The sequence below is a fragment of the Phaethon aethereus genome, assembly GCF_964289735.1.
Source record: "Phaethon aethereus genome assembly, chromosome: 1".
Lineage (NCBI taxonomy): Eukaryota > Metazoa > Chordata > Aves > Phaethontiformes > Phaethontidae > Phaethon > Phaethon aethereus.
In genome coordinates this window covers 160,932,580-160,955,635 of record NC_138575.1, presented here as the reverse complement: position 1 = coordinate 160,955,635, position 23,056 = coordinate 160,932,580, and the positions used below count along the sequence as shown (strand labels likewise).

General features: G+C 42.7%; 1 protein-coding gene across 1 annotated transcript in view; it reads left to right on the top strand.

The window, feature by feature from the left end:
- The window catches only part of PCCA (propionyl-CoA carboxylase subunit alpha), a gene marked incomplete at its 3' end in the record, with an annotated part of 301,448 nt that extends 278,740 nt beyond the window's left edge, over positions 1 to 22,708 (top strand). Inside the window, exons 22-24 of the mRNA XM_082013979.1 lie at positions 6,710 to 6,850; positions 19,272 to 19,349; positions 22,640 to 22,708. Of these exons, the coding sequence (XP_081870105.1) occupies positions 6,710 to 6,850; positions 19,272 to 19,349; positions 22,640 to 22,708 (288 nt within the window). The remainder of the gene's footprint in view (positions 1 to 6,709; positions 6,851 to 19,271; positions 19,350 to 22,639) is intronic.
- Between the last annotated feature and the right edge of the window lie 348 nt (positions 22,709 to 23,056).

The following is a 23,056-nucleotide window of genomic DNA, read 5'->3' as shown; positions in this document are numbered from 1 at the left end:
TAAAAAGCGTTACGGTCTGACCCATTTTGTGAATAAAAGGTGTCCATCTGGAGGAAGAAGCTGGAACTCTGTGTGGTGCGGAGTGTGGGCAGAGGGTTTGGGCCAACTCACGGTTTATTTAAGGCAAGAGACTCTCCACTGGGGAGGGCAGTTACGAATGCCCCTGTGGCTATAATGCTGTTTTAGAGGTGACAAGCAACTACAAAGCCCCTCTGTGAGAAAGCAGGGCTCCTTCGTCCTGGTGCTGCCACAGCTACTCATTCCATCCCAGAGATTCTCCTCTCCTGCCTCTGCAGTATGTGGAGGGGGTTTTTCAGGGATTTTCTTGTCTCTGTATGTGCATGGGCTGGAATATGTGTAGCTGTTACTACAGGTGTGTAAAGCTGCTTCCCTTCTTCCTCCTTATTACGACGTTTAACTTACCAGTAGCCACTTGAATGTCTTGGGGTTTTTTTTTTGTGTGGTGTGTTTTTTTGATAGGTTTTTTTTTTTAAAGCACAGACACAGTTTCTGCTTAGAACCTGCATTTCTAGTCTGCAGATGGGTCAGGGGAACATCTGCTCTGGATAGTTTGCAAGTGTTACTTGTTAACTCAGGCCCCCAAATCCGGGCAGTGTGGTGACTAGTCCCAGGGCATGCTTAGCCTGCTGCTTGTCTTTTGGAAGCGCGTGTTGAGGTTCATTACACACGCTCGTTCTTGGCTTTTCTGCTTGGCTCGGATTCACTACTAAGATTCTGTTCTGAAACGACGATGTAAAATAGATACATTTTTTTCTTAGGCATCAGTGCAGCACTTTTCCCCCTGTATGTAGTTCATAGCAGTATTGCTTGTGGGCAGGTTTCAAAGGAACCTCATCTCCATATGGTTTTCCTCGATAATCCTTTATCCACCATCTTCAGCTCTCATTCCGTTGCTTTCTTGCCTGTGGCTACGTTTCTATCTCTGCATCAATTAGCACAGTGATTTATACAACAAGCAAGCAGTTTAGAGGTAATGGTACACAATTAACATCTCATTCCACCATAAAGGGTATGCTAAATACCCCAGTCACTGCTTTCTCTGCCTGGAATTGAAATAAGTGTTTGTCCTAATTCATATGCTATCTGATGTGAAGTGGGTCTGCTTTGTACGGCACTACACCATTAATCTAATTATAGATAGCTGCAAATGAAGTGCTGTCTGAGCACAGAGACTGAAGAAAATAGCGCTTTTGTCATTTACCATGACTCTGTGAAGCAAGGATCGCACTTTACGTGGCAGCATGGCAAAATGGAAATCCGAATAATATCGCTGCCTGTTGCATCTCTTCTAATTACAACCGCGTTGTAAACACAACTGGGCGCTGATATATAAATAGAGCTGTAGATAGGCTGTCATGTGGCTTGCAGGAGAAAATCCTTAGTGTGCTGTTGTATTAAATGATGCATCCTGATTGACAGCTACCTTGAGACTGCGCTGATGGAGTTGTCAGAGCATCGTGCGGTAACAGGCGGCTCCGGCAGCTGCAGCCGGCTCCCGGCTCCCGGCTCGGCTGCCGGCTGGCGCCGGGGGCAGGGCGTCCCTCCCGAGCTTCCCGTCCCTGCCGCTCTGGTTCTGCCGCTGCAGCCTTAGCCTGAAGTGGAGGGAGTATATTTTTGCGTGGCTTTTTAACCCTTGTTAGGTTTTTCTCTAGGGTGTTAATGATGTACCGCGCGAGGAACGGAAAGTGGGAAATGTGGCTGAATTACAATTCTAATTAAGTTTCTGCTGCTGGAGCATGTGCTGTATGGTGGTGAGGCTTCTCTCTTCTTTTCTTTCCCTTTTGCTGCTACTAAAGGCTCATGATTTTTGTGGCTGTTCTGGTTTCTGGCATGTATCTCTCTCTCTCTTTTTTTTTTTTAAACTGTCTCTGTAGCACGCTGTTTGCTCCTCCATTCGACTAAAGGTGCCGTTATGTTGTGCAGGTGTTAACGCCAGCCCTCCCCACCACTCTGTGGAAGTAAATTAGCTCTAGAACTCGGAGCTCGGAAAAAAGTCTCCGTGATTTGCAAAATGTCATTTATCTCCTTGTTGAGTAAAAAATCCTTGACTCGGGGAAAAAAAGGTGGTGCCTGACGCCTTCAGGTAATACCGAATGGATATCTTGTTTTCCTGCTTAGATGCCATGGTGGAAATCTAAGCATGGCTATGATCACTATGTTAAAATGTATAATGGTTAATAAAAAAAAGGCAGGGTGTTCACTGTGTTCAGCGCTGCAACATTGCCTAGTGTTGCTTTGAGCGAACACTGAGTAACATACAACTTGTGAATCTATGACAGTCAAACCGCAGGTGACAACAGTTAAGTGACGCAGATTAGGAGTGTTAAAGAGAAATTGTGTGACCACAGTTAATAAATTGCACTGATTCGAAAAATGAGACTGTAAGGTTGGTGAAAATAACAAAGACGCACAGCAGACCATTTCTCTGCTGAAATCTGAGCTACGTAAGATTTTCACCCTTCTGACCACAAAAATGACAGACATTTGGAAAACATGGTTGAACATTTAGGTAAAGCGTACTGAAAATCCACATCTGGTCAGCAGTCCAAACGCTGCTGTGAGTAACATATGGGTAGTGATACATTAGATTGCTCTATAAAATCTCCAATGGAGTCTGAACATTTACAGCTTCTGGGGACACGAGTTTCAGGTGTACAGGGAAGATCATATTTAATAAACTAATGTGAGATGCAAGAGAGTGCAGTTTTGAGCGTTTTACTGAAGGTTTACAATATTCTGTTGTACACAGCAAGGGAACCACATCTGTGCAAACTGCAGAACTTGTTTTTAAGCAAAGATGGGGTCAGATGTGCCTTGGCCACCTTTTTTCTAGCAACTGGTCTACTTCTTGTCTACTGACTTGGGGGGATCAGTATGGCCTGTATCTACAAAAAACCCTCCACAAACCCCAAGGTATAATTTTCAGTGTGTGTGTGTCCTACTCCTTTGTACTGCTGTTATTACATCTTTTTGTTTTCTTCTTTTTTGTCATGCAGATTTGGTTGTAAGAGGTATTTTTGTGTTACATAAACGTCCAATTCATTTAGTGGGCGAGGTAGGACAGGATACTGTTACCCTTAGAAAACTATTAAGTAACATCACTTTTCCCTACTATAATTTTGGTCTACTGATGGTGGACTCCAACAGTCTTGTGGCAAAGAAACACCTGTTTTCTATGCCATCAAAAGCTGCATGGCTCTTTTCGGGTTCCTCTTTATTAACTTTGCTTTGGCTGGCAGAATCGGGCTTTGAAGCCCTGCAGAGTGGAGCAGTGGCCGGTGACAACTACTCATCAGCAGAGATCTGATGGCTACCAGATTTCCTTGCCTCTGAGAGTCCACCCGCAACCTATTTATGACTCCCAACAGATGTTTCTTCTGGTTTAGACCAGTGGAAACCTTCTGGTCTCCATTTATAACCCAAACTTTACAGCCCCCCCAATTTACACCCCTTCTTTCTCCCAACTCCTCCTCCTCCTTGTGAGGATAGAGGAAAAAAACCTGAACCTCATCCGCACTCCATTACTAGCATATTGAAACGTCCGCTTCGTATGTTCAGCCTTGTCCTCGCTAAATCAAAGGTGTAGCAGCTGAATTAGTCAAGTAATGAAAAAATGGGGTATATTCTTAACTGTCTTTGTCATCGTGGCACTGGCAGGCGTTCTTTGACGTGGTCTTCCAGAGAGCCTCGTGGCTCTCGCCGCTGAGCAGCAGGCTGCTTCTGGGTTAGGTGACCAGAGCCCTGCACAACTCATCCCCGGCAGATGAGCAGCAGTGTTATAGAGGGACACGGATGCGGGTATTTAGTGGGGTCCGGCCAGCAGCAGAAATACATCAAAGGCAATATTAAAGAAGGAACCTTTCTTTGCGGCTTTGTCTTTTCATATTCTGAAAGGTCATTTGTGAACCAACTGTGCCAAAAAAAGGCCTTTCCCCAGAAGTTTACTGTTGTTATTTTTTACTTTTTGATTACAGTAACTTGCTTATCCCCCAAACGGACTAAAGAACAATAAACAAATACAAAAGGAAAAGGAACAGCTCATCAATAACAAAGACCTGCGTTTTAAAGCTTTGAGTGTACTGACTCTTACATCTCACTCCAAGCAAAGCAGGAGTCCTGCAGAGAAAGGAATCTAAAAGATATGAAAATTATAAAGATAGTAAAAACAATGTTTGGTAAGGATATTTTAACTTGGTGTGGAGAACCGAGCTTTTAAAGTGCAGCATGCTGAGGAAAATGGTTTTTCCCCCACTGCTGTGCGTTGTGGAGCGCATAGGGAATTCTGTATTTCAGTCCCCGCAAACTACTGTAACCCGGGTGGATGCGGAAGGTCTAGCTTTCACTTCAAGTCAAAATTTTGAAATTGGGCAGCTCGGAAGTGTTATATGTGGCTTAAAAAACTAAATGGCATCTACACCTAATCCTTTGAAATCATATCAAAATTGTCTCTTACAAGAGGCAGCAATACAGACCACAAACCTAACTTATTTCAGTGTTTTTTTTTTTTTTCTTTATTTTCAAACTCTGAGTACAAAGAAGGCACTAACCATGGATACTGAAACTGTGCAATTTGGTGTAATTATATTCCCCCCCATAGATTTAATGAAGGACTTTTAAGTACAATTTATCTTTGATAAATAGTCCCTCTGCACAGAATGTTTATTAGATTGACAGCAGAATACACTCTGCAAGCTTTTTTTCCTTGCCACTTATGACTCAGATGAATTTTAATAGGAGTAAAAAGCTTTTATTTGCACAGTAATTTCACTTAAGGATCATATCCTTCAGAAACTGGCAGACACTTGTATGTCTTGATTGCAAAACAGACACTTGAGAGTAAAGAAACATGCATAAGATGTTATTATTTGACTTGTCACACTGCTGCAATTCTATTTGCAACTTATGTCATCAAATCGCCTATAGGCATCACCTCCGCTCTCCCTACAGCATACGTGCAAGCGAGCGCACACGCGCACGCCTAGAAAAAGAAACTGCACGCGGCATTGAACGTAGTTGCTTGCACACCGAGCTGTATTTTGGGTTGGAAAACGTGAGTGCCACAGCCTTAACTGTCGTGATGATGCCTGCGGGAGGCTTGGAGTTACAGCAGCTTTTTGCATACAAAATGGTGCTGGTTTCCCCGTGCCGCATCAGTGGTAACCAAGGCACGCGTTTGGGAGTGGGTTCTCAAATCTTTGGGTGCCCCTTACAGCTTCCGGGAATGTTGTTGTGGCATTTTATGACATGTACTGGGGTGGTGGTGGGGGATCGGCTCACGTAAGCGTTTGCTTGTGTTTCTGATGAGAAGCAGGTATTTCCAACTGAACGGCTGCGCTGTTCGTTGCACGTAATCTTGTGTGTCCAAGCGCCATTTATGGAGGATGATAATCCTCTGTTATGTATTTTTAATTTGGCTTTGAAAGCTGCTTTTGAAAGATGTCACTGCAGAACTCATCACCTTTTGCATGTATTTCTGAATACCTTGTTCTACTCTCTACAGAAGCAGAAGGTAGAGTCCCCCTTTACCTTCGCCATAAGGAGATCGGATTTTTTCTGTCTGTGTAAAAATGAAAAGTAACGACATTTTATCGCTAATAAAACAATAGCTAATTGTTTTGGAGGAAAACATACTGTTCAAAGCAAGGTGTTGAACTTTACATCAGCAAAATATGCATTTGACTTGTAAATGCAGTTCATCCAATGCTTCTTATTAAAACCTTTGTTTAAATTATTGATGAAGTGGGGTGCTGGTCTTGGCTGGGTTGGCCTTGGTGAGGCAGGAGCTTCACGCAGAGACCTGCTGCCATCTACTGGCTTTTTCCATCCGTGAAGGCCATCTGGCCAAGTGCAGTGCATTATCTGTCAAAGTGATTACAAGTTTTTTGAAAACGAAGAGCCTGGAGCTGAAATCAGTGCGCCTACTTAGATGTTTTCAGAAGGGCTTTGTTTAGAGGGGTGCTCTCGGACGCGCGAGGTTCATCGTGTTCTTTTCCTTTTCTAATCCCTAGAAAACACACGAGAGAAACCATTCTTTTTTTCTTAAAGTACGTAACAGCTGCTGGACAGTTTTTACTACAGATAAAATATATTCAGTACAACCAAAATGTTCCATCATTTTGCCTGTGCGTGAAAAAATGGAAGTGAAATTGTTTAATATGTTTTCACTGCAAAATCTAAGCAAGTTATTAACTTCAAGCATTAAATACATGATAAAAATAAATGTTTAAAAAGTAAACATCATGTTTAAAATCAATCACGGCATTGAAAAATCTGTCAGGCTTTCCCAAAAGGTCAGTTTCCAGTTCAGCACAGCACTGGAAACAAATCCCTCAATATTCTGTGTCCACCAAAGATAATGTGCAGTAAGCATAAGGATATTTCTATTTTTTTTTTTAAATTTGTATCTCCCCTCTCTCCCCCCAGTTTTTTAATGAATCTGACATTTCTTTACTGTACTTGATTCTTTCCTTTTATGTGCTCATCGCTGCAGATTGGGATTGCATATTTTTCTTTCTGCATCCTGAAAACAAAACTCTGAATAAAGATTTCAAACAGTAACTTTCAGACACTCCTGCGAAGAACAGATAACAGATGTAGTCTATAAAAACATGCCATAAAATAATGCAGATTATTGACTGGAATTCACCAAGGTGCCGTTTTCTAAAACATTCCTCTTCCTATTCTTTAGTACAAATTACAAATACTGACGAAGGTTGCTGCAGAGCTGAGCAAGTACATGCCAGAGAAAGCAGTAGAAGACACCTCCAGCATTTTGAGATCTCCCATGCCTGGAGCAGTGGTGGCAGTTTCTGTCAAGCCTGGGGACACGGTAAGAAATGTGATCTATATATCTGCATTTTCATTATATATTCCGCACAAATTTCTCCTTGGTGCAACTGAAACTACAGGTCACAGCTTCATGGTGGTTTTTTTGTGTGTGGTTTTGTGTGTGTTGTTTTTTTTTTTTTTTCCTTAAGTCACCTGTCGAATAAAGTGTGCTGGAGGATGTGTTCTGCTTTTCATTTGAATTCTAAAAACTAATAAGGAAGCACAGTTCAAATTAAACTGGATTTAAAGGGAAAATTTTCAGCTGGGTCCAAGTCCACAGCTGAAACTCAAGAAATAGCTTGTTTTTGTATCACAAGTGCCTTGACAGTGGGGAAAAAAATTGTGTGTGTGTATATGTGCATGTAAATATACATAAGTATATATGTGCTGTTAGTGCTAGCAGGAGGGGATTGTTGATTTTCTGCCCTGAAGCAATGAGAATGTTGCTAAACATAAGGGACACAGGATAGCTATTTAACTTTCTCCCCCTCCTTTTTTTTTTTTTTTTTTTTTAAATAAAGAGTCCCCGTGTTAGCATTTCGCAAGACACATGAATTTCCTGAATTGGGAATTCCATGCTGGGAATTCCCAATCTCTTACGGGAATGCTCTCGTCCTGCAGAAGGAATAAACTTGACGTACAAAAGGGCAACGGAACATGCTGTTGCTGTCCTGGGGATTTCCAGTGCTCCTTACCTCACATTGAGCTGGAAACGAATGTAAATACAGTGTTTTAGAGTTACATATAAACATCTACTTGAACTTAGCTTTATATGAAATTCTAGCACTTTGTATTATACGTTATTTCTAAGGTCAGGGCCCTTATCTGTCATAACCATTGAAAGCAACAGAGTGATGCAGACACAAGAATATTTGAATCAGGTTGTGCAGATTAATTTTAAAGCAGCATTGTCAGTTAAATGATGCCATAAACATGTATGTGGTACTTAGATACAAACAGAAAGCTTTAGCTGCAGAGTTCATAATTTATGGCAGCGAAACCTAGATTTCCTTGAGACATGATATAGAAGTGGGATAAAGATCTCAAGTCCAAAATTAGGACTGCACTTACTATGTGACGGTCATCAGTTGTGCTGGTAAAGTGATTTGTTTGCTTATATTTTGCTGTGATGCCACTTTTGCTTTTAGAATATATGGATATTTCCATTTATTTATAGAGAGAAGGGAGAGTCACTGTGTTAATGCAGAAGATCTGTGGGTACAAATGTTCATATTAATGAAATAGAGATTTCTGAGAAAACAAATAAGTACAGCTGAGTAAAACTTAGCAAGAGAGAAATTCTTTTAGCTTCTACACTTAGATTTCTGGGTTTGTGATCTATACATGTTTATACCTTTAAAACCATCAGTATGCAATCAAAATTAATCACTGTGTCATCGCACGGACAGCGAAATCTGTGATTTCTGTGTCTAGGCAGTAAGAGCGTCTGAGCGAGGGAGATCTTAAGCAAATACTTTTTTTTGCGAAGAATGAAGGGAATAATTTTTAAGGCAAGGGGTTTGAGCCTTTTTTAATTTGTTTAAGATTTTTTGAGAAGTTAATTCTGCTAGATGTTACCAGCCTTCTTGCCCTGAAGAATAGTCCTTGTTGTCTTGGAGGAATAGAACCAGTGGAGAAGGAGGCCAGAGCCAAAGGGATTTTAAGTAAATAAATAAATGAACCTCCCTCCGCAAATCCACAAGTGGCGCAGTGCATCAGAGCGTAAGTTGTTAAATAATGTGTGGAGATTTTTTTTTCCCCTCTTCTCCTCTCCTGCAGTTTTTTGCTGGAGGCATTGAGTGGCAGAGCATTTGAACGGCATAATCTATGTTCCGCTGACCTGAGCTTGTCAGTGCTAATTGTGTGGCTTTAATTGCAAAAACACATTTGCGTTATTGAAGAGGGTTTAACTTCAATCCTTCCTTTTCAGGACTAGTGTCAAAACGTTAAAAAAAGAAACGGGCCAGCGAGCGAGATGGGGGTAGCATCAGCTCCCAGCGCTGGGGTGGTGTGATTCAGATTACACGTCTTGGCTGTCCGTCAGAAACCAGCTCGCTCACTACAGCTGTTCAAGGCATGACGGGCAGGGAACCGTAGCTCCCCGAAAAATACAGCCCTTTTTGTTGCACTGCATGGGAAAAGTCCGATTTCTCTAGTCTGCTTGAGAAACGGGAATTTAAGTAGCTCCTACTTTGTGTTTGCAACTGGGTTTGGCAGCTCAAATTTGCATGGTGTGTGAAAAGAGCACAGCTGAAAAACGGGAGCGAGCGAGGCAGTTGTCCATCCTTCCACTCAGATGTTGCTGGGGCCGCTAGCGATAAAGCTGCCTGGTCATTAGCTGCTCCGAGGTCGTTTTCCCCTAACCTGTCATCTGTGCGAAACCGCGTCAGCGCAGCGCGGTCCCGGTGACAGCGCTGTGCTCGCAGAGGGATGCTCTCAGTGCGGTCAGTGGCACGGGGAGCTGGGCTGCGGTAGCCCTCCTCCAGGTGTAACTCTACAAACAGTGAAGAAACTCCAGGAGAGGGACATCTCGTCTTTGAACGGCCACACTCGCAAACTCGGGTTTATTGCCTGCGGTTCAGCTCTAGGGCATCACGCCCGGTCAGGTAAAGCATATGGTGTTTGTTAGTCCCTCTCCGTGTGTCCGGAGCCAAATGAGAAGGCGACGCTGATCCCCGCATTGGTTTTTCTCACTCAACGTATCGTCGTTTTTTCCTTGAAGCGTAGTGTTCTCGTTTGGCTGCTGTTGCTGAAAAATACTTTGGTCTGATGAAGCCCGATAGAAGATTGTGTGAGCGTCTTCCATCCAGCTGGTCTGATAAGCAGTTTTCAATTAATTTTTGCCAAAAGATACTGCATATGCAAGGAATTTATTTTCTTTCGTCTGTAAGATGATCTATAGATTTTAGTAACGCAGTGGGGAAGTGCTGTTTGTCATTTAGGGAGAAGCAGAACTTGTGATGCTGCCAATTTTTTTAGCTTTTTAGTTACTTTCTTTGTTTTCCTTCATGTGGTCGGAAGACTGTAATTAGTTGTCACTCAATTATTCCTGGAAACAACAATGAAGGCACTCAGAAGCAGAAAGCAACATAAGCAACAAAACAATTTGAAATTTGGCTGTATGGAAAGAAGGTTAATATTATCTAGGGAGGGAAGGTTTAAATTTAGCTTACATTCCTCATGATAACGCAGTCACGTTATATATAGGAAATACCCATTTGGAGGGGGAGGGCGTTCGCATGTTTCTTTTCTAAGTAGGTTGTTCATGACGAGTGTGAAATTCGGTTTTGGGAGAGTTGCTTTTTGGTTCCCCAGGGTGCCAAGGGTCAGAGAAACCACCGGGCTTCGAGAGTCCGGGCGAGGAGCTCTCTCTGTTTCCGGGGCCGCCGGCGGCAGCGCAAGCCAGCCCTGCTAGCCCACAGCCGTGTTCTTCTGCCAGAGCGCGGCCGTGGCACTGCGCGGCCGTGGCACTGCGCGCGGTTTTCGTCTCACCACAAATGCAGCACCGTGAAAACTACCAAAGCCGCACAAATTCGCAGCTTTACTCAGAGGGCAGGAAATAGGCAGGCGCTTGCAAATATTTCTCCTTCGTCACGAGTTGCTTGGCTTGATTTTTGTGCACGGAGGAGTCTGTGCATTGAAATTGCAGGAGCAGGGAAAGCCCAAGATCCTAACGCTTGAACAGGTAAAGCAATGCTGTCGTGCCACATTTAAAGCGAGCCACCCAAAGTGCTCCCAAAGCTCCGACTTTGGTAGTCTGAACTGTCCCCAGCAACTAAAAAAAAAAAGATCTTAACTGTCCTGATTGCCTTGTAGCCTTTGCTATATTTTCACCACTGAACATAGGTTTTGCTTTTTCAGTTTTCTATCTGTCAGAAATGCAATGATGTTTTTCTCCTAGCTGCACGTTTCTGTTGGTTGTTTTTCTATTTTAAGTAAGTTAGGCAGAGCAGGTGGCATTACTAAGCCAACCTTGGTCAATACGCTAACACCTGTGCTAGTAGCCTAAATCACTTTAATGATTCCCCCCATCCATAAAAACGTAAAAGGAAAGCACCTCTGGGTAAACACCCAGCACTGCTGAATCTTTGTAGGACTATGGCCAAAAGAAGAGGACGGTTAATTATTTTGACCTAAATTTCTAAATTTCCTCTCTTCTTCCCAGTAATTCAAGATTACCCCAGGTTTTGGAAGTTATCACTATTCAAACCATATATTTCTCTCATATCAAAATTCCTTATGATTTCAAATTGGTGCTAGTGTAGCCATGGGTATTGATACTGCATGGAGTGATTTTTTTCTATCAAGATGTTTAGCTGTTAAATGTATATGCTCATTATCTCAGTAATTTCAAAATTGGGTAACTTGAAGGCTGCTTTTTTAGTTGTATGACTTGCAAAACACATTACCGTCAGCGATTCCACGTTTAAAACAACGGAGGAAGATGTTTTAAACTGCATTCCTCTTCCAGTTCAGCTGCATGCACAGTGCTTCAATTTATCTTGTTACTCTTTAGAAGAATAGTTTAAAAAAAAAAAAAAGTCTTTCTCCACAACTTTCCATTTCACAAGTCTTGGAAAGTTCTTGCTATGGGTAAAGACATGTTTTGCTTGACCTCTACTGCTGAAATGCTCACTACTAAAAACCAAAACGGCTTCCTAAATTCTGCTGCTCGCTACATCGTTCATTCTCGTGAAAGAAAAGGTGGAATTACAAAGCTACCTGTTGCCATCAGCCAGTTGTGTGATGTTTTAAATCATATTTGCCAGTCAAAATCTTAGGAAAAAAAAAATTCTCTTTCTTATCTTATAATTATCCTGGGTAGGATTTATAATGGAGAAGTAACAACCAGGAGAAACATGAAAAATTTATTTGCTTAAGTAACAGTTTCACGTTTTGTTTAGATGAACATGGTATTAATAATTTAGTAAGATACTCTTAAATTCAAATAAGATTTTTCTCTTGTGTGTGAACTTTTTTTTTAATTCATTCTTTTCTTTCTCCTTTTTCTTTCCATTTGCCTTCTTTCCTCCCTTTTGTTCTTCAGCAATTCCAGAACAAATGTAAACTGCATTTTTCAGTTAAAGGGAGTTTGCAAACTTGCCCAAATGTAGTCATAAACCTCATGTAGTTTTTATGCTTCTGTGTATGAAATAATTTTTGGGGGTATATTTTTTGGGGGGGGGAAACCTATTGGTAAACAGGAAATGAAAACATTTTCACAGTTGTGAAATTTGAAGTGTAAAAGCGTTCAAATATTTCACCATTCTTATAACATGAGGTTTCTAGTAATAATTGCGGTTACATTAAAAAAAAACATTAACTGTAGTAATTGCTCATAACATTTATATAATTTTTTTATATTTGCCTTGAACAGATCTGTCTTTTATTAAGAATGAAACCCTATTCCGATGATGAGGTACAAATAGTCACTATTATTAGAGTTTCCTCCGTGGGGAAAAATGCTACCACCCTTTGAAAAGAATTGATAGATTTTTTTTTTATTATTTTTTTTTAACTGGTGTGCTTTGCCCTTTCAAACAATAAGCAACTTCGTAGCCATTACTAAAAAAGTTGCCTGATAAAGATTGGCGTGATGGAAACTAAGCCTTGTTTCAGCTGAGTAGCGCAAGAACGGCCTCCAGGAGCGCTCTGCGTATCGCTTCCCCAGCACGCTGGGATCTCGGAAGCGGCTGGGGAAGCGTGTTTTGGATAAGTGGGAGTGCAATGACCAGCGCTGATTGCTGTCGGGGGGACATCGCTGACCTTTGGTTAGTCAGAGGTCACAAAATTTGGGAAGTGCTATCTTCGGATTCGTGCGTTCAAGGAGCGTGGCAAAAAAAGTTTAATAACGATTTGTCAAGTACTGTTAATTGCCGCTAATTGTATTTGCAGCTCGGTAGCTCTGGTTTCAAAGTTAACTTGGAAAGAAGGGAAAACCTGCACTAATTATTTTCCATGGTAGTGGACAATGCCAAGGAATTTCAGTTCTGTGTTCATCCAATTCCTCTTGATTTGTTTTCTTGTTGGGCACTTGCTGCCAGATCACCAACAAGTCAGAGAGAAAAAAACCTGGGACGGGAATGATACCAGCATGGACTAAGTCTAAACAACAAATAAACAAACAAAAATCCCAGCGTCTTCGTAAGGGTTTTAGGTAGCGAATGCATACCTAATTCACCTTTCGGTGGTTATGCACAGGCATAAACAAGATGAATGTTTCTAATTATTTTGTAGAAGGCTACAGGAGAGGGTAACTTGGTTTCATATGGCACCGTCTTGCGTTGTCCCCTCTTACTTAGGAGGCTCAACAGGGACACAAGTCGCAGCACAGTGGCAATTGCGAGGGATGTTTACTGGTGTATCCCCAAAGCTGAGAAAGGAGGTATCACGAAAATCCAATTTTCACTTCACTTTTAAGCAAAAACGATCTTAGATTTGATTAGGGCTGTCATTGGTTTTTTCCTTTGGCTCCAAGAGCCTTAAAAATGTTATGCATCGGAGCACCTGTGTTTGAAGTAGAATGGCCTTAAAAATGTAATTGAGGGTTTTTCACTTTTGTAGGCAAATCAGCAGGGTCGATATTGATCCATCTTTTTCGGGAGCCACAGTGCACCAGAAGGTGATACTGCAGCGGGCCCCGTAAACCCTTGGAGCCTTCTGTCTAATTTGGCAGAAAAACACAGAATGTCGGACAACAAAAGAACGATCCGATTCCGTAAGAAATCTTCATCCCTCCCACCCCCTTTTCACAAGATTTAAAAAAAAAAAGGGGGGGAGGACACACTTAATTTTTTCAGCTGCACACAATGATTTGGTGCTCACTCTTGCATTGAAACAGTTGCTGTCAGAACAGGCAGGAAACAGTTTTCTTTTAATTGCTGAAATCATTCGGAAGTGCTTCATGCGCGGCTTCTATACGGCAGATGCTGTGCATTAATTGGCCTGTGTAGGGCTGACCCAGGGTTCCTTGCAGCGGGCCCAATTTTAGGCAGAGGGTTTAAATAGCTTATTTCTTATTTTGTATAACCTGGCGTACATTATACGAGCGCGCTCGCACGTGGGGTATTTCATGGTCTGCAGTTTCTAATGTCATGTGGGTTTCAAAACCTGTGTTTCTCTGGTAATGTACTAGCAGCAGGTAAGCTCTAAATACCATCCATCAGGAGCTAATTTTTTTTCCAGATACTCCAATGACTGATGAACCTGTCTTTTGTGTGAACGTTCAGCACGGGAGAAAGCCATATGCCCCTGGCACTGGTTCCTATGCATTCTTTACAGTTCGTAGCAAGGAGATTAAGAAAAAAACAAACCCTTACATTTACATGTCTCTCATTTATTCAGCAGTTAGCACTTTCTAAAATAGCGCTATTTTTGGTGGGGTTTTTTGGTTTTTTGTTGTTTTGGTTTGTGTGTGGTTGTTTTTTTTGGTTTTTTTTGTTTGAACTGCCAAAGGAGATTTAGGTCTTTTGCAGCAATCTGACTACACTACTCGTTTTCTCTATCAGGAATATTACCGCACACCCTTAATAGGGAACCTTGTTTTGCTACTCCCCGTCTGTTCAAAACAGACCTTAGCCCATTAGAAGGTCCTCCCTTGTGTGGGAAGACCACAGCTGTTACTGTAAATCTCATCCAGTAACTGTATCACCCCCATTTTGTGGCTCTGAAGGATGAAATTGAGAAATGGAATACTGTGCAGTCATCCTTTACATCTCCAATTTTAGGCCTTTGCACATCATTTCCATGCTTTTATTCCAAATCAAACAACATTAGTGAGCAACACCACCCTGCGCTAAATGCCTGGTGTCTCAGGCAGCACCCACGATCTTTGTTTTTGGAGGATTTAGGATTTGGAGGAAAGCTGGGGTTTCACTGGTGGTGGATTTTTTAATTTTACTTTTTTTTTATTCCCTCTTTTTCCTCCTTCCCCCCACCAGATCTTTCCCAGTCCCCGGAATTTGTCTGAAGCAGAAGTCGGTAGTGGGGTGCCTAAGATGGAGGACGCTCTGTGATGCCTCCACAGAGGAAGCGAGAGCTCGGCACAGCTAACAAGCACAACTTTAAAAAGGTTTCTGTTTCTTTAAATCCTCCTGAATAAAGTGGATCTAACTTCTTACGAAGGATATTGGGGGCTTTAATCAGAAATAAGAAGTGGTTTAAATCATTAGCACAACAAAGCAAACTATAAGCTTGAAGATAAAAGTCTCAGGGGAAAGAGTCCTCTGAAAATAAATGGGACTTGATAGATTTCCATATCATTTATAACTTCCCTTAATTACACTTGGAAGACTTGCCAGTAAAACTGGAAAATTGGCAGCCTATATCCATTATAGTAATTTTGCCGACCATGGCAAGCAGCTGGCTTTACTGGATTTTATTTCCCATCACTCACAATTAATCATCAGCTGGAGATGTCTGAAACTCCTCAAAACGTAGCAATACTGTGTGACATTCAGGCCTCCTTAAAATGCTAAAATCTGCTGAGTAAATGGGCCGAGTTCCCCTTCCAGGGAACTCATTTTGGTGCGAGGCAGGCTGCCGGTTAATGAGTGCCACTTCGATAATCGGATGCGAATGTGAACCCTGACCCCGTGTCAAAGGAGGGGACGCGGCAAGCTGGATAAAGGATAGGCGATTCAGACCTGCAAACTTTACACCAATTAGACAGCGGGGAAATACATCAGCGCTGATTTGGTTTATCAGAAAGACTTGGCGGGGCTTGTGACCATTTTGTAAGCCTAACATTGAAGACGTCCTGTCACAATCATTAAGTCTTTATCAGATGACGCACAGAAGTCTGAGAAAAGGGTACCGCACTCACAAAGATCCCGTGGTAGCGATGCCCTCGGGTGCGCGCTGTCTTTTTGTGGCTCCGAGTTTGAGAGACCTGTCTGTAAGTGCAATTAGTCTTTATGGTCCTCCTGTAGGTGCAATGGAAACGGCTCGGGGTGGCTGCTTCTCGTGTCATGAGTTGCTTGGTCGGGAAATGACTGGAGACAGTTCCCTGTCCCGTGTGTAACCTTTTGGCCGGAGGAGATAACAGCCACCGTGCAGTCCCCAAGTTATGCAAACAGTGCTGCTATTGACTGTTCCCAAATTCACATCGGAATTGTTAGCAACAAGTACCCTCCTCTTCAGTGGGTGTTTTTTTTTTCCTTCTTTTTTTTTTCTTTTTCTTTTTTTGTTTCTCCTCCACGCTGTGGAGGACAAAGCTGAGCAGATGCTTTGAACTGCGCCATGCAGAAATAAACTACTAAAATACAGACTGCAGCTCTAACAGTTAATCACTCATTTATTTTGATATTCTGAGCAACGTAAAGGTAGATTTTCCTGTAGCGTAACCCTCTGAGAAAGATACCCGAGTTTTATTTCTTTTAAGAAAAGGAGCCCTTTTATTTTACTTGATTCCAATCAATCAGATTTTTTTTGTTTGATTTTATTTGCCTGTTTTGACAGATTTGGGTCATCACTGAGACCTCTCTAAATTGAAATGTAAAGATGGTGGTTAACATTGGTTGCCCATCCACTGAAAGAAATAAATTGTACGATGAAAATGCAACATTAAAAATGGTCCAGATAAATCCTTAAATAAGTTAGAAAGCAAGAACTCGTACCCATTGCTGCGGTTTTTATTTGCAGGCTAAATAACAGGCAAAAGGATATGTGCAATTATGGAATGAAAGAAATTGGACAATGCCCAAAAGACCGAAAAAGAGAAAAGGGAGATACAAGTGCCTAATTTTAGGATTTGTCAGTGTGCAACACAATGAGTAGAGCTGTAAAGGTTTAACATAAGACCAGTAATTAAACTTCTGTGCTTAAGTGACACTTTCACCAAGGTAATTTTCAACAGATTGCACATCATTGGAAGTACTGACACAGCATTTTCACACGTGGTACGTGCCGCAAGTGCCTCCTTCCTTCCAAATTAGTAAGACGGGATGTTAACCGGATACTTTGTCTGTGTATTTTGTGGGTTGGGTGGGTTATTTCTTTCCCAGGAACAGCTTCCTTGGTCATTAACCCGTCAGGCATTATATAAGATACAAAACCTTTATTTTTGAGAAAGGGGCTAAACTGAGGAGAAATTCAGATTCACGGACACTTCCATGCCACAGCCATTAATGTCTCCTGGCACTTAAGATCTACACAGACCATTCTGTGCTTTTCCAGTAGATGTATTTCCAGAACCCTGTTTAGATAACTGCAAACTGGTTCATTCTGCGCACCATCCATGTGATGAAGCCACAATACGCTTTGGCAAACTGGATCACGCTGAGGCTCGAGAGGAGAGCTTCTTGTGTCCTTGATGCTAGGCCACTCAATTCAGCTCTGCACTCCATAGCATCTCAGTCCTCGGTGACCTTCAGAGGCCCATGTTCTTGGCGTTGCGGTAGCCGAGTTTAACGGGAGGATGGCAAATTTGTTTCTGAAATACGCTATAGAAAAAAAAAACCCAACATCTCCAACAAACATTCTTGCCTTTTTTTTGTTTAAACAGTTTCATAGCTTTCTCTTAACCTCAGAAATGTCTGGAAGGTTCAGAGTGGGTGGAAGAGCTGAGTAGGGAGGTAGGGAGAAGAGGAGGAAAAGCAGGGAGAGGAAAGAAAGAGCTGCTGCTGGGACAGGCAGAGCAGGTGTGGAAGGAGGGAGACAAAAGACAGGGAAATGGAATAGAAGGGAAATAACTGGGGACAAAGAACAAGTCTTTGATACTCTTCACTGAATTTGACACTGCTAATGACTTAAATGCTCACCTGAGGCTTGGAATGGAATTTCTGCAGGTGAAGTGTTGGGTGTTGGTTATTCTCCTGTATCCGGTTAGCGCACCATGTTCCCACAGCAAACGCTTTCCTTATTCACCCCAAAAAGCCCATCACACTGCTGTTGGCAGTGTATAAGCCATTACATACTTTTAACGTCTTTTCTTCTGTCTTGCTCAGAATCCACAGGCAGACATCAGTGCTTCTCAGGCACTGCTTAAACTGTACAGTTGACCTTAGCCAAGAGTAGCACTGGGAAGTGCTTAACGCTAGTGCACGCTTCAGAAAAACACACCCTTGTTTAAATTTTCAGAATGTACTTCATGCAATGTGCATTTGATCTCTGACTTCACACCTGTCTGATAGACTGTATTCCTCCAAAGTGGTACACACTTGTCCTTAAATATGTATTATTCATTTTACGTATATTTAGAGAAACAGATGTGTGTGTGTGTATATATGTATATAAACAAACACATTTTGAGGCAACTAGCACATGTAGACCAGACCTCTGTGGGTCTCAAATTATCTTCTTTAACAACTTTGACATCAGAGTGAAAGCATCCCAGATTTGCTGGGATAATGAGTTGAACGGCAGGCTACATCTGCGAAAGAGCCTAATGAAGAGACTTGCAGCGGGCACCGGGAGCCAGGCACCCCAGCGGGCTGTACCTGCACAAGTCCTAAATACGGGCAGTAGGGCCCGGCGCCCTTCCCTCTCCGGCGTACATCGTCTTCATGGGATGACTGGCTGATCGCTGGGCTACATGGGGGATAAATTCTGAACCCCGTGTTTTTCCCCTCCTGCACAGGCAGGCCCCCTTGAGCGGCTGTTTGCTCTGCCCAGCGTGGCCCAAGGTGCTGGAGGGAGGATCTGACTGGGAGGCACGGGGAGCCCAGCAGAGCAGCCCAGTGGGTTCCTGGTGACCTTGGGCAGAGTGCAAAACGAGTAGAAAGAGAAAACTTGAATGTTTCCATTTAAAAGCGATCCACTGTTGGGGGAAATGATGGTTTGGCCTCCGCAATGCCTCCCCCGTGGATGAGAGTTGATGGCTCCTCGCAGGCGTGCTCCCTTCCGCAGTCATCGCCTGCCACCCGGGTACTGCCATGCTGCGCAGAGGTGTGACTTTCTGCGCAGCCCCTTGGCTGTTGCCGGAGCTTCCAGCCCCTGCCCGCCCGGACATGTGCCAAGAAACTTTTGGCTTCTGAATCGGCATTGGTAGCTACAGGATCTGCGCCAGGGAAAGCAAAGCAAAGGCTCCCGGGCCAAAACTGCGTGAAGTAAATTCTGCTCTGGATTTAATTGATGCTGAAGTGTGGTGGATGTGAAATGCGAACTGTAGAGGTTGGAGCTGAGTGGATGGGATGGGAGAGGAACCTTTCAGGTTTGCCTGGGCTGATGGTTTTAAGTAGGTGATTCCTCTTTCCCTGTGTTGCTGCCAGTCTGTCAAAGGCAACTGTGATCTGTGATTGCGGTTTGTGTCATGACCGTACAGCTGGCCGACTTGACTTGTGCCATGAAAGTCTTTTTAGCATTTAATGAAATAATCCCTTTATTTTCCAGAAGAATCATACACACTTAGAGCATTTCAAATCATACACACTTAGAGATTTCAAATCCGCTATCCTCATTGTGTACCGCTTTAATTTTACCAGGTTTCCGAAGGTCAAGAGATTTGTGTAATTGAAGCAATGAAAATGCAGAACAGTATGATTGCTGCTAAAACAGGCAAGGTAAGCTACCTTGGGTCACTTAAAACCATATGAAACTTGTCAAATAGGATGGAATTTAAAAAGGAAAAGAGGAGGATTCTGGTTGTTACAGAATTAAGTCTGATTGTTGTAAGTCTTTCGAAGTGAGGTGTCTTTAATTTTTAACATTTGCATCTGCTGTGAATGCTGTTAAGTAGTTCCGAGCCTTAGATAGCACAGCAGGAAATAGTTTTACTGGCTTCAGAAATTCATATAACTCTTTTTCTCCTAAATGATTTGTTTTCTATGATGTTTCAATGACAAGTTGAATTGAAACGTGTTGCAGACCGTCTCTCCAAATTCTGTATTTCCAGAGAGCAGCTGAAGAAGAGAGATCTCTTTGCCAGTTAATTCATTAGTGGCAAACAATTTGACCTTAAAAAAAAAACCACTCGGAACAAGGCACAGAAAGTGCTTTTGCAGGAAGATGAGAAAAGCAATCTTTTTAATTACTGTGACTGTTAAACGTGAAGCCTAGATCTGCAGCCGCGTTAAGCTCTGCAAGGCTGTGCGCTGTGGTATCTGCCTTCTAGGGAGATCAGCGTTGCAGCCCCCGAGCTGCGACTCTCCTCCTGCCCTGCAGGACGTACCAAAACCAGCACTCTGTGCAGGGAACTGGTTAAGCTGATATGACAGGGTCATTCCTTAAACCTCCTCTGGTCTGGGCACTGTCAGCCCCTAAATCAGGGCCTCAGAGCATCCCTGTGCCAGATTGTAATTCACAGCCCGAAACCATCCCCTAGACACGGGCCCCTGATCCATCCTTTTCAAAAGGAGAGCAGAGTCTGGATCTGGATTATGTATTTCCTAGCCCGTCCTAACCCTTTCTTTGCCTGGGGACCAGCCCCTCTGCCCTCCTTGAAGCACTGCCATTTTGCCATTAAAAACAAAACCGCCCCCAATGCGCGATCCCTTAGCCCAGAGGGAGGCAGCAAGGAGCCTGACTTGCCGGGGCAGAGGCTAGGTTAGCTGCTGGCAAGATTTGCTGAGATCTCAGGACGTGTCTCTATGCCAAGGACTGTTTGTGTGTTTACAAGAAAGGTTTATTTGGCACAGCACTAAAATTGTCACAGAGGCTGGGACCCAGGGCTTGCCTCTTCCAGTACATCTAGTGCAAAATTGGGTCTTGAGGGGAAAAAAATTGCAGAGAGGGAGAATGTACCTTCTCCTGTTGCTCTAACATTGCCACTTTATTACTTTCTTTCATGCGTTAATTCCTATATAATTTATTTTTTCACTTGATTAGTATTTCCTAGCATTTATTTTTTCATCCTTGCTTCTTTTGTTTAACCCCTTATTGCTGCTCTTTGCACCCACTGATTTTAACTAGTGAGTATTCGTCATTTAAAATGCCATTCCCCCTCCCAGCCACCCCTTTTCATTTTTCACTTTAACCTTCCCTTTCCCACCAAGGTGTGCCGCAACCTGTGGGCCTGTTCCCTAAAACCCTGCTTGCACTTCTCCAAATAATAAATCTCTCCCATTCGCTCTGTACAGGTGCCACGTAAAACCCACGCTTGGCTTATTAATCCTTCAAAGTGGCATTTGAAAGGTGCATAGGCCATTCATGCACAGACCCTTGACATCTCCATTTTAATAATGAACAAATTATTTGGTTCTTTAGAATTTTAAGAATTTGAAGAAGCAAAAAAGTTTTGGGCTGTGTGGAAATGAAGCTGCTAAACAGAATTCATCCCTTTCTGAGTGCTAAAATAGCTTGGCCACTCCACAGGAATGGGATGTTTGGTACTGGCTGTCAGTCCACTTTTTGATGCTTTGAAGCCGTGTTTTGAAACTCAGTTCGTTTGTCTTCAGCTGGAAGACGTTCCCGTTTTCATTCCCAGCTGAATTCTTTTGCTGCATCAAACCCCATCTTCCTGTTTGTAATTGCGAGAGAAGTGGCTTGTTTTTATCTACTTTGAGTTTACTCCAGCTGCAGGTGGTTTAAAAACGAGGGAAAAATGGAGAGGAACTGGGGGGCCTCCTGTCTCCTGCGGGACAGCTGCAAGAGCTCGCGACACTGGTCAGCTGCAAGGTTCGCTGCACCTTGGCTTTGTAGAAAAAGAAAAGAAAGAGTAGAATATTTTCCATGCTGCTTTCATGTCTTAAAAGATCGAGACTCGGGAATCGGGTAGGCTGCCTAGCTATTGGTTTAGAAATAAAGCCCTTTTTTGTACATCTCACGGCGTCTTCAGCTTTGTTTCTTGAGCAATGCTGTGAGGGGGACGCTTACAGCTCATGTGGCTTTAGACCATCAAACTCGGACGCGGGCAATGGCGTAGCCATAGTAGCCTGGTATTTCGGGTACGCTGCAGGTTTCCTTTAGGAGCCCAGGGTAACGTTTAGATGACTAAACCCAGCTAACTGCTGAACAAGGTTTTGACCGAGGATTTGGGCATGTCAGTGTGAGCGCTGAATTAATACGGCAAGCAAACTCTAGTATACGGCTTCAAATGTCTTCTGGAGCTCCGTGTGCTGAAAGGGAATTCAAACACATTACAGCCTTTTATAGAGGAAACGAAGGACTAGTAGAAGATGCTTGTGTGTTAAAATTCAGGAATCTACACGCGAGCATATACTTCATCTACAGGTGTAGTTGAATGTATTTGACAGTGGTAGCCCTTTGCCAGGTTCAGTTACATTAAAGGTTCCCAATTCAGATTTGAATCAATCTATCCCAGCTGTCTGGGGCTTGAGGGAAACTCACTTCATGGCTGCAGTCCCCAAATTAAGTTATACTTAAAACCCGCAACGCAAGAAATACTGGAATATTTCATTGAAACATCCAAGCGTGATGTGTTGAAGACTCAGCCTGTCCTTTAAAAGATTTAAACTTTTAGTAGTAAACGAACGGCAGTGCGAACAGGTGAAAGACAGGTGCTTTTTAATTTTTAAAAGAAGTGCCATCTCCGTCTGATGTCCAGGTCTTCAAGCACCTAAGTCATAAGAAAACCAGCTAGTGGTAGGTGCCTAAATACCTTGATGGAGTTGGACACGATTTGGCCAAGCACCGGAGAGGTGGTGGCAGTCTCCATTCTCAGAAATACTCAAAACTCAGCTGGACTCTGAACACTGGAGGTCAAGCTGTCAGCCTCTTGAGGCCCTTCCAATGTACATGCATCTGTGATCCCTGTGGTGGTCAGAATGTCGCATAGTGGCCGTTTAGCCTGTGCATACAGGTGTGATACTCTATACAAACGGCGTCAATCAAACCATTTATTTAACCGTGTTATGGAGGAAGGTTTGAAATTATTTCTCTTTCTGTACCGCAGGTGAAAGCTGTGCACTGCAAAGCTGGCGATACCGTTGGAGAAGGAGATCTGCTGGTGGAACTGGAATGAAAGCTTGCGTCCACACTGTTGAATTAGCTAAGCCTTTATTATTTTCATCTGTAAAGTAAGATTAAGGCAATTCAACAGACAATGGACAGTCCTATGCACAAGATTTTATACAATCGTATTTATTGTATCAGTGGTTAAGACAGCAAACACAGATGTTAAACCTTGGCAAGAGATCCCAGATTTTTACTTCCAGAAATACTTGTACATAACCTTTGTAATTCTTTCATTTTTCAGGATCAAATAAAATCAATAAAATACTATTTCTGCTTTAAAACAGGAAAAGCCTCTTCTTTCAAAAAAGAAAACACAACAAAAGCCCAAATCAGATTTGTCTTCTCCGTGGTAATA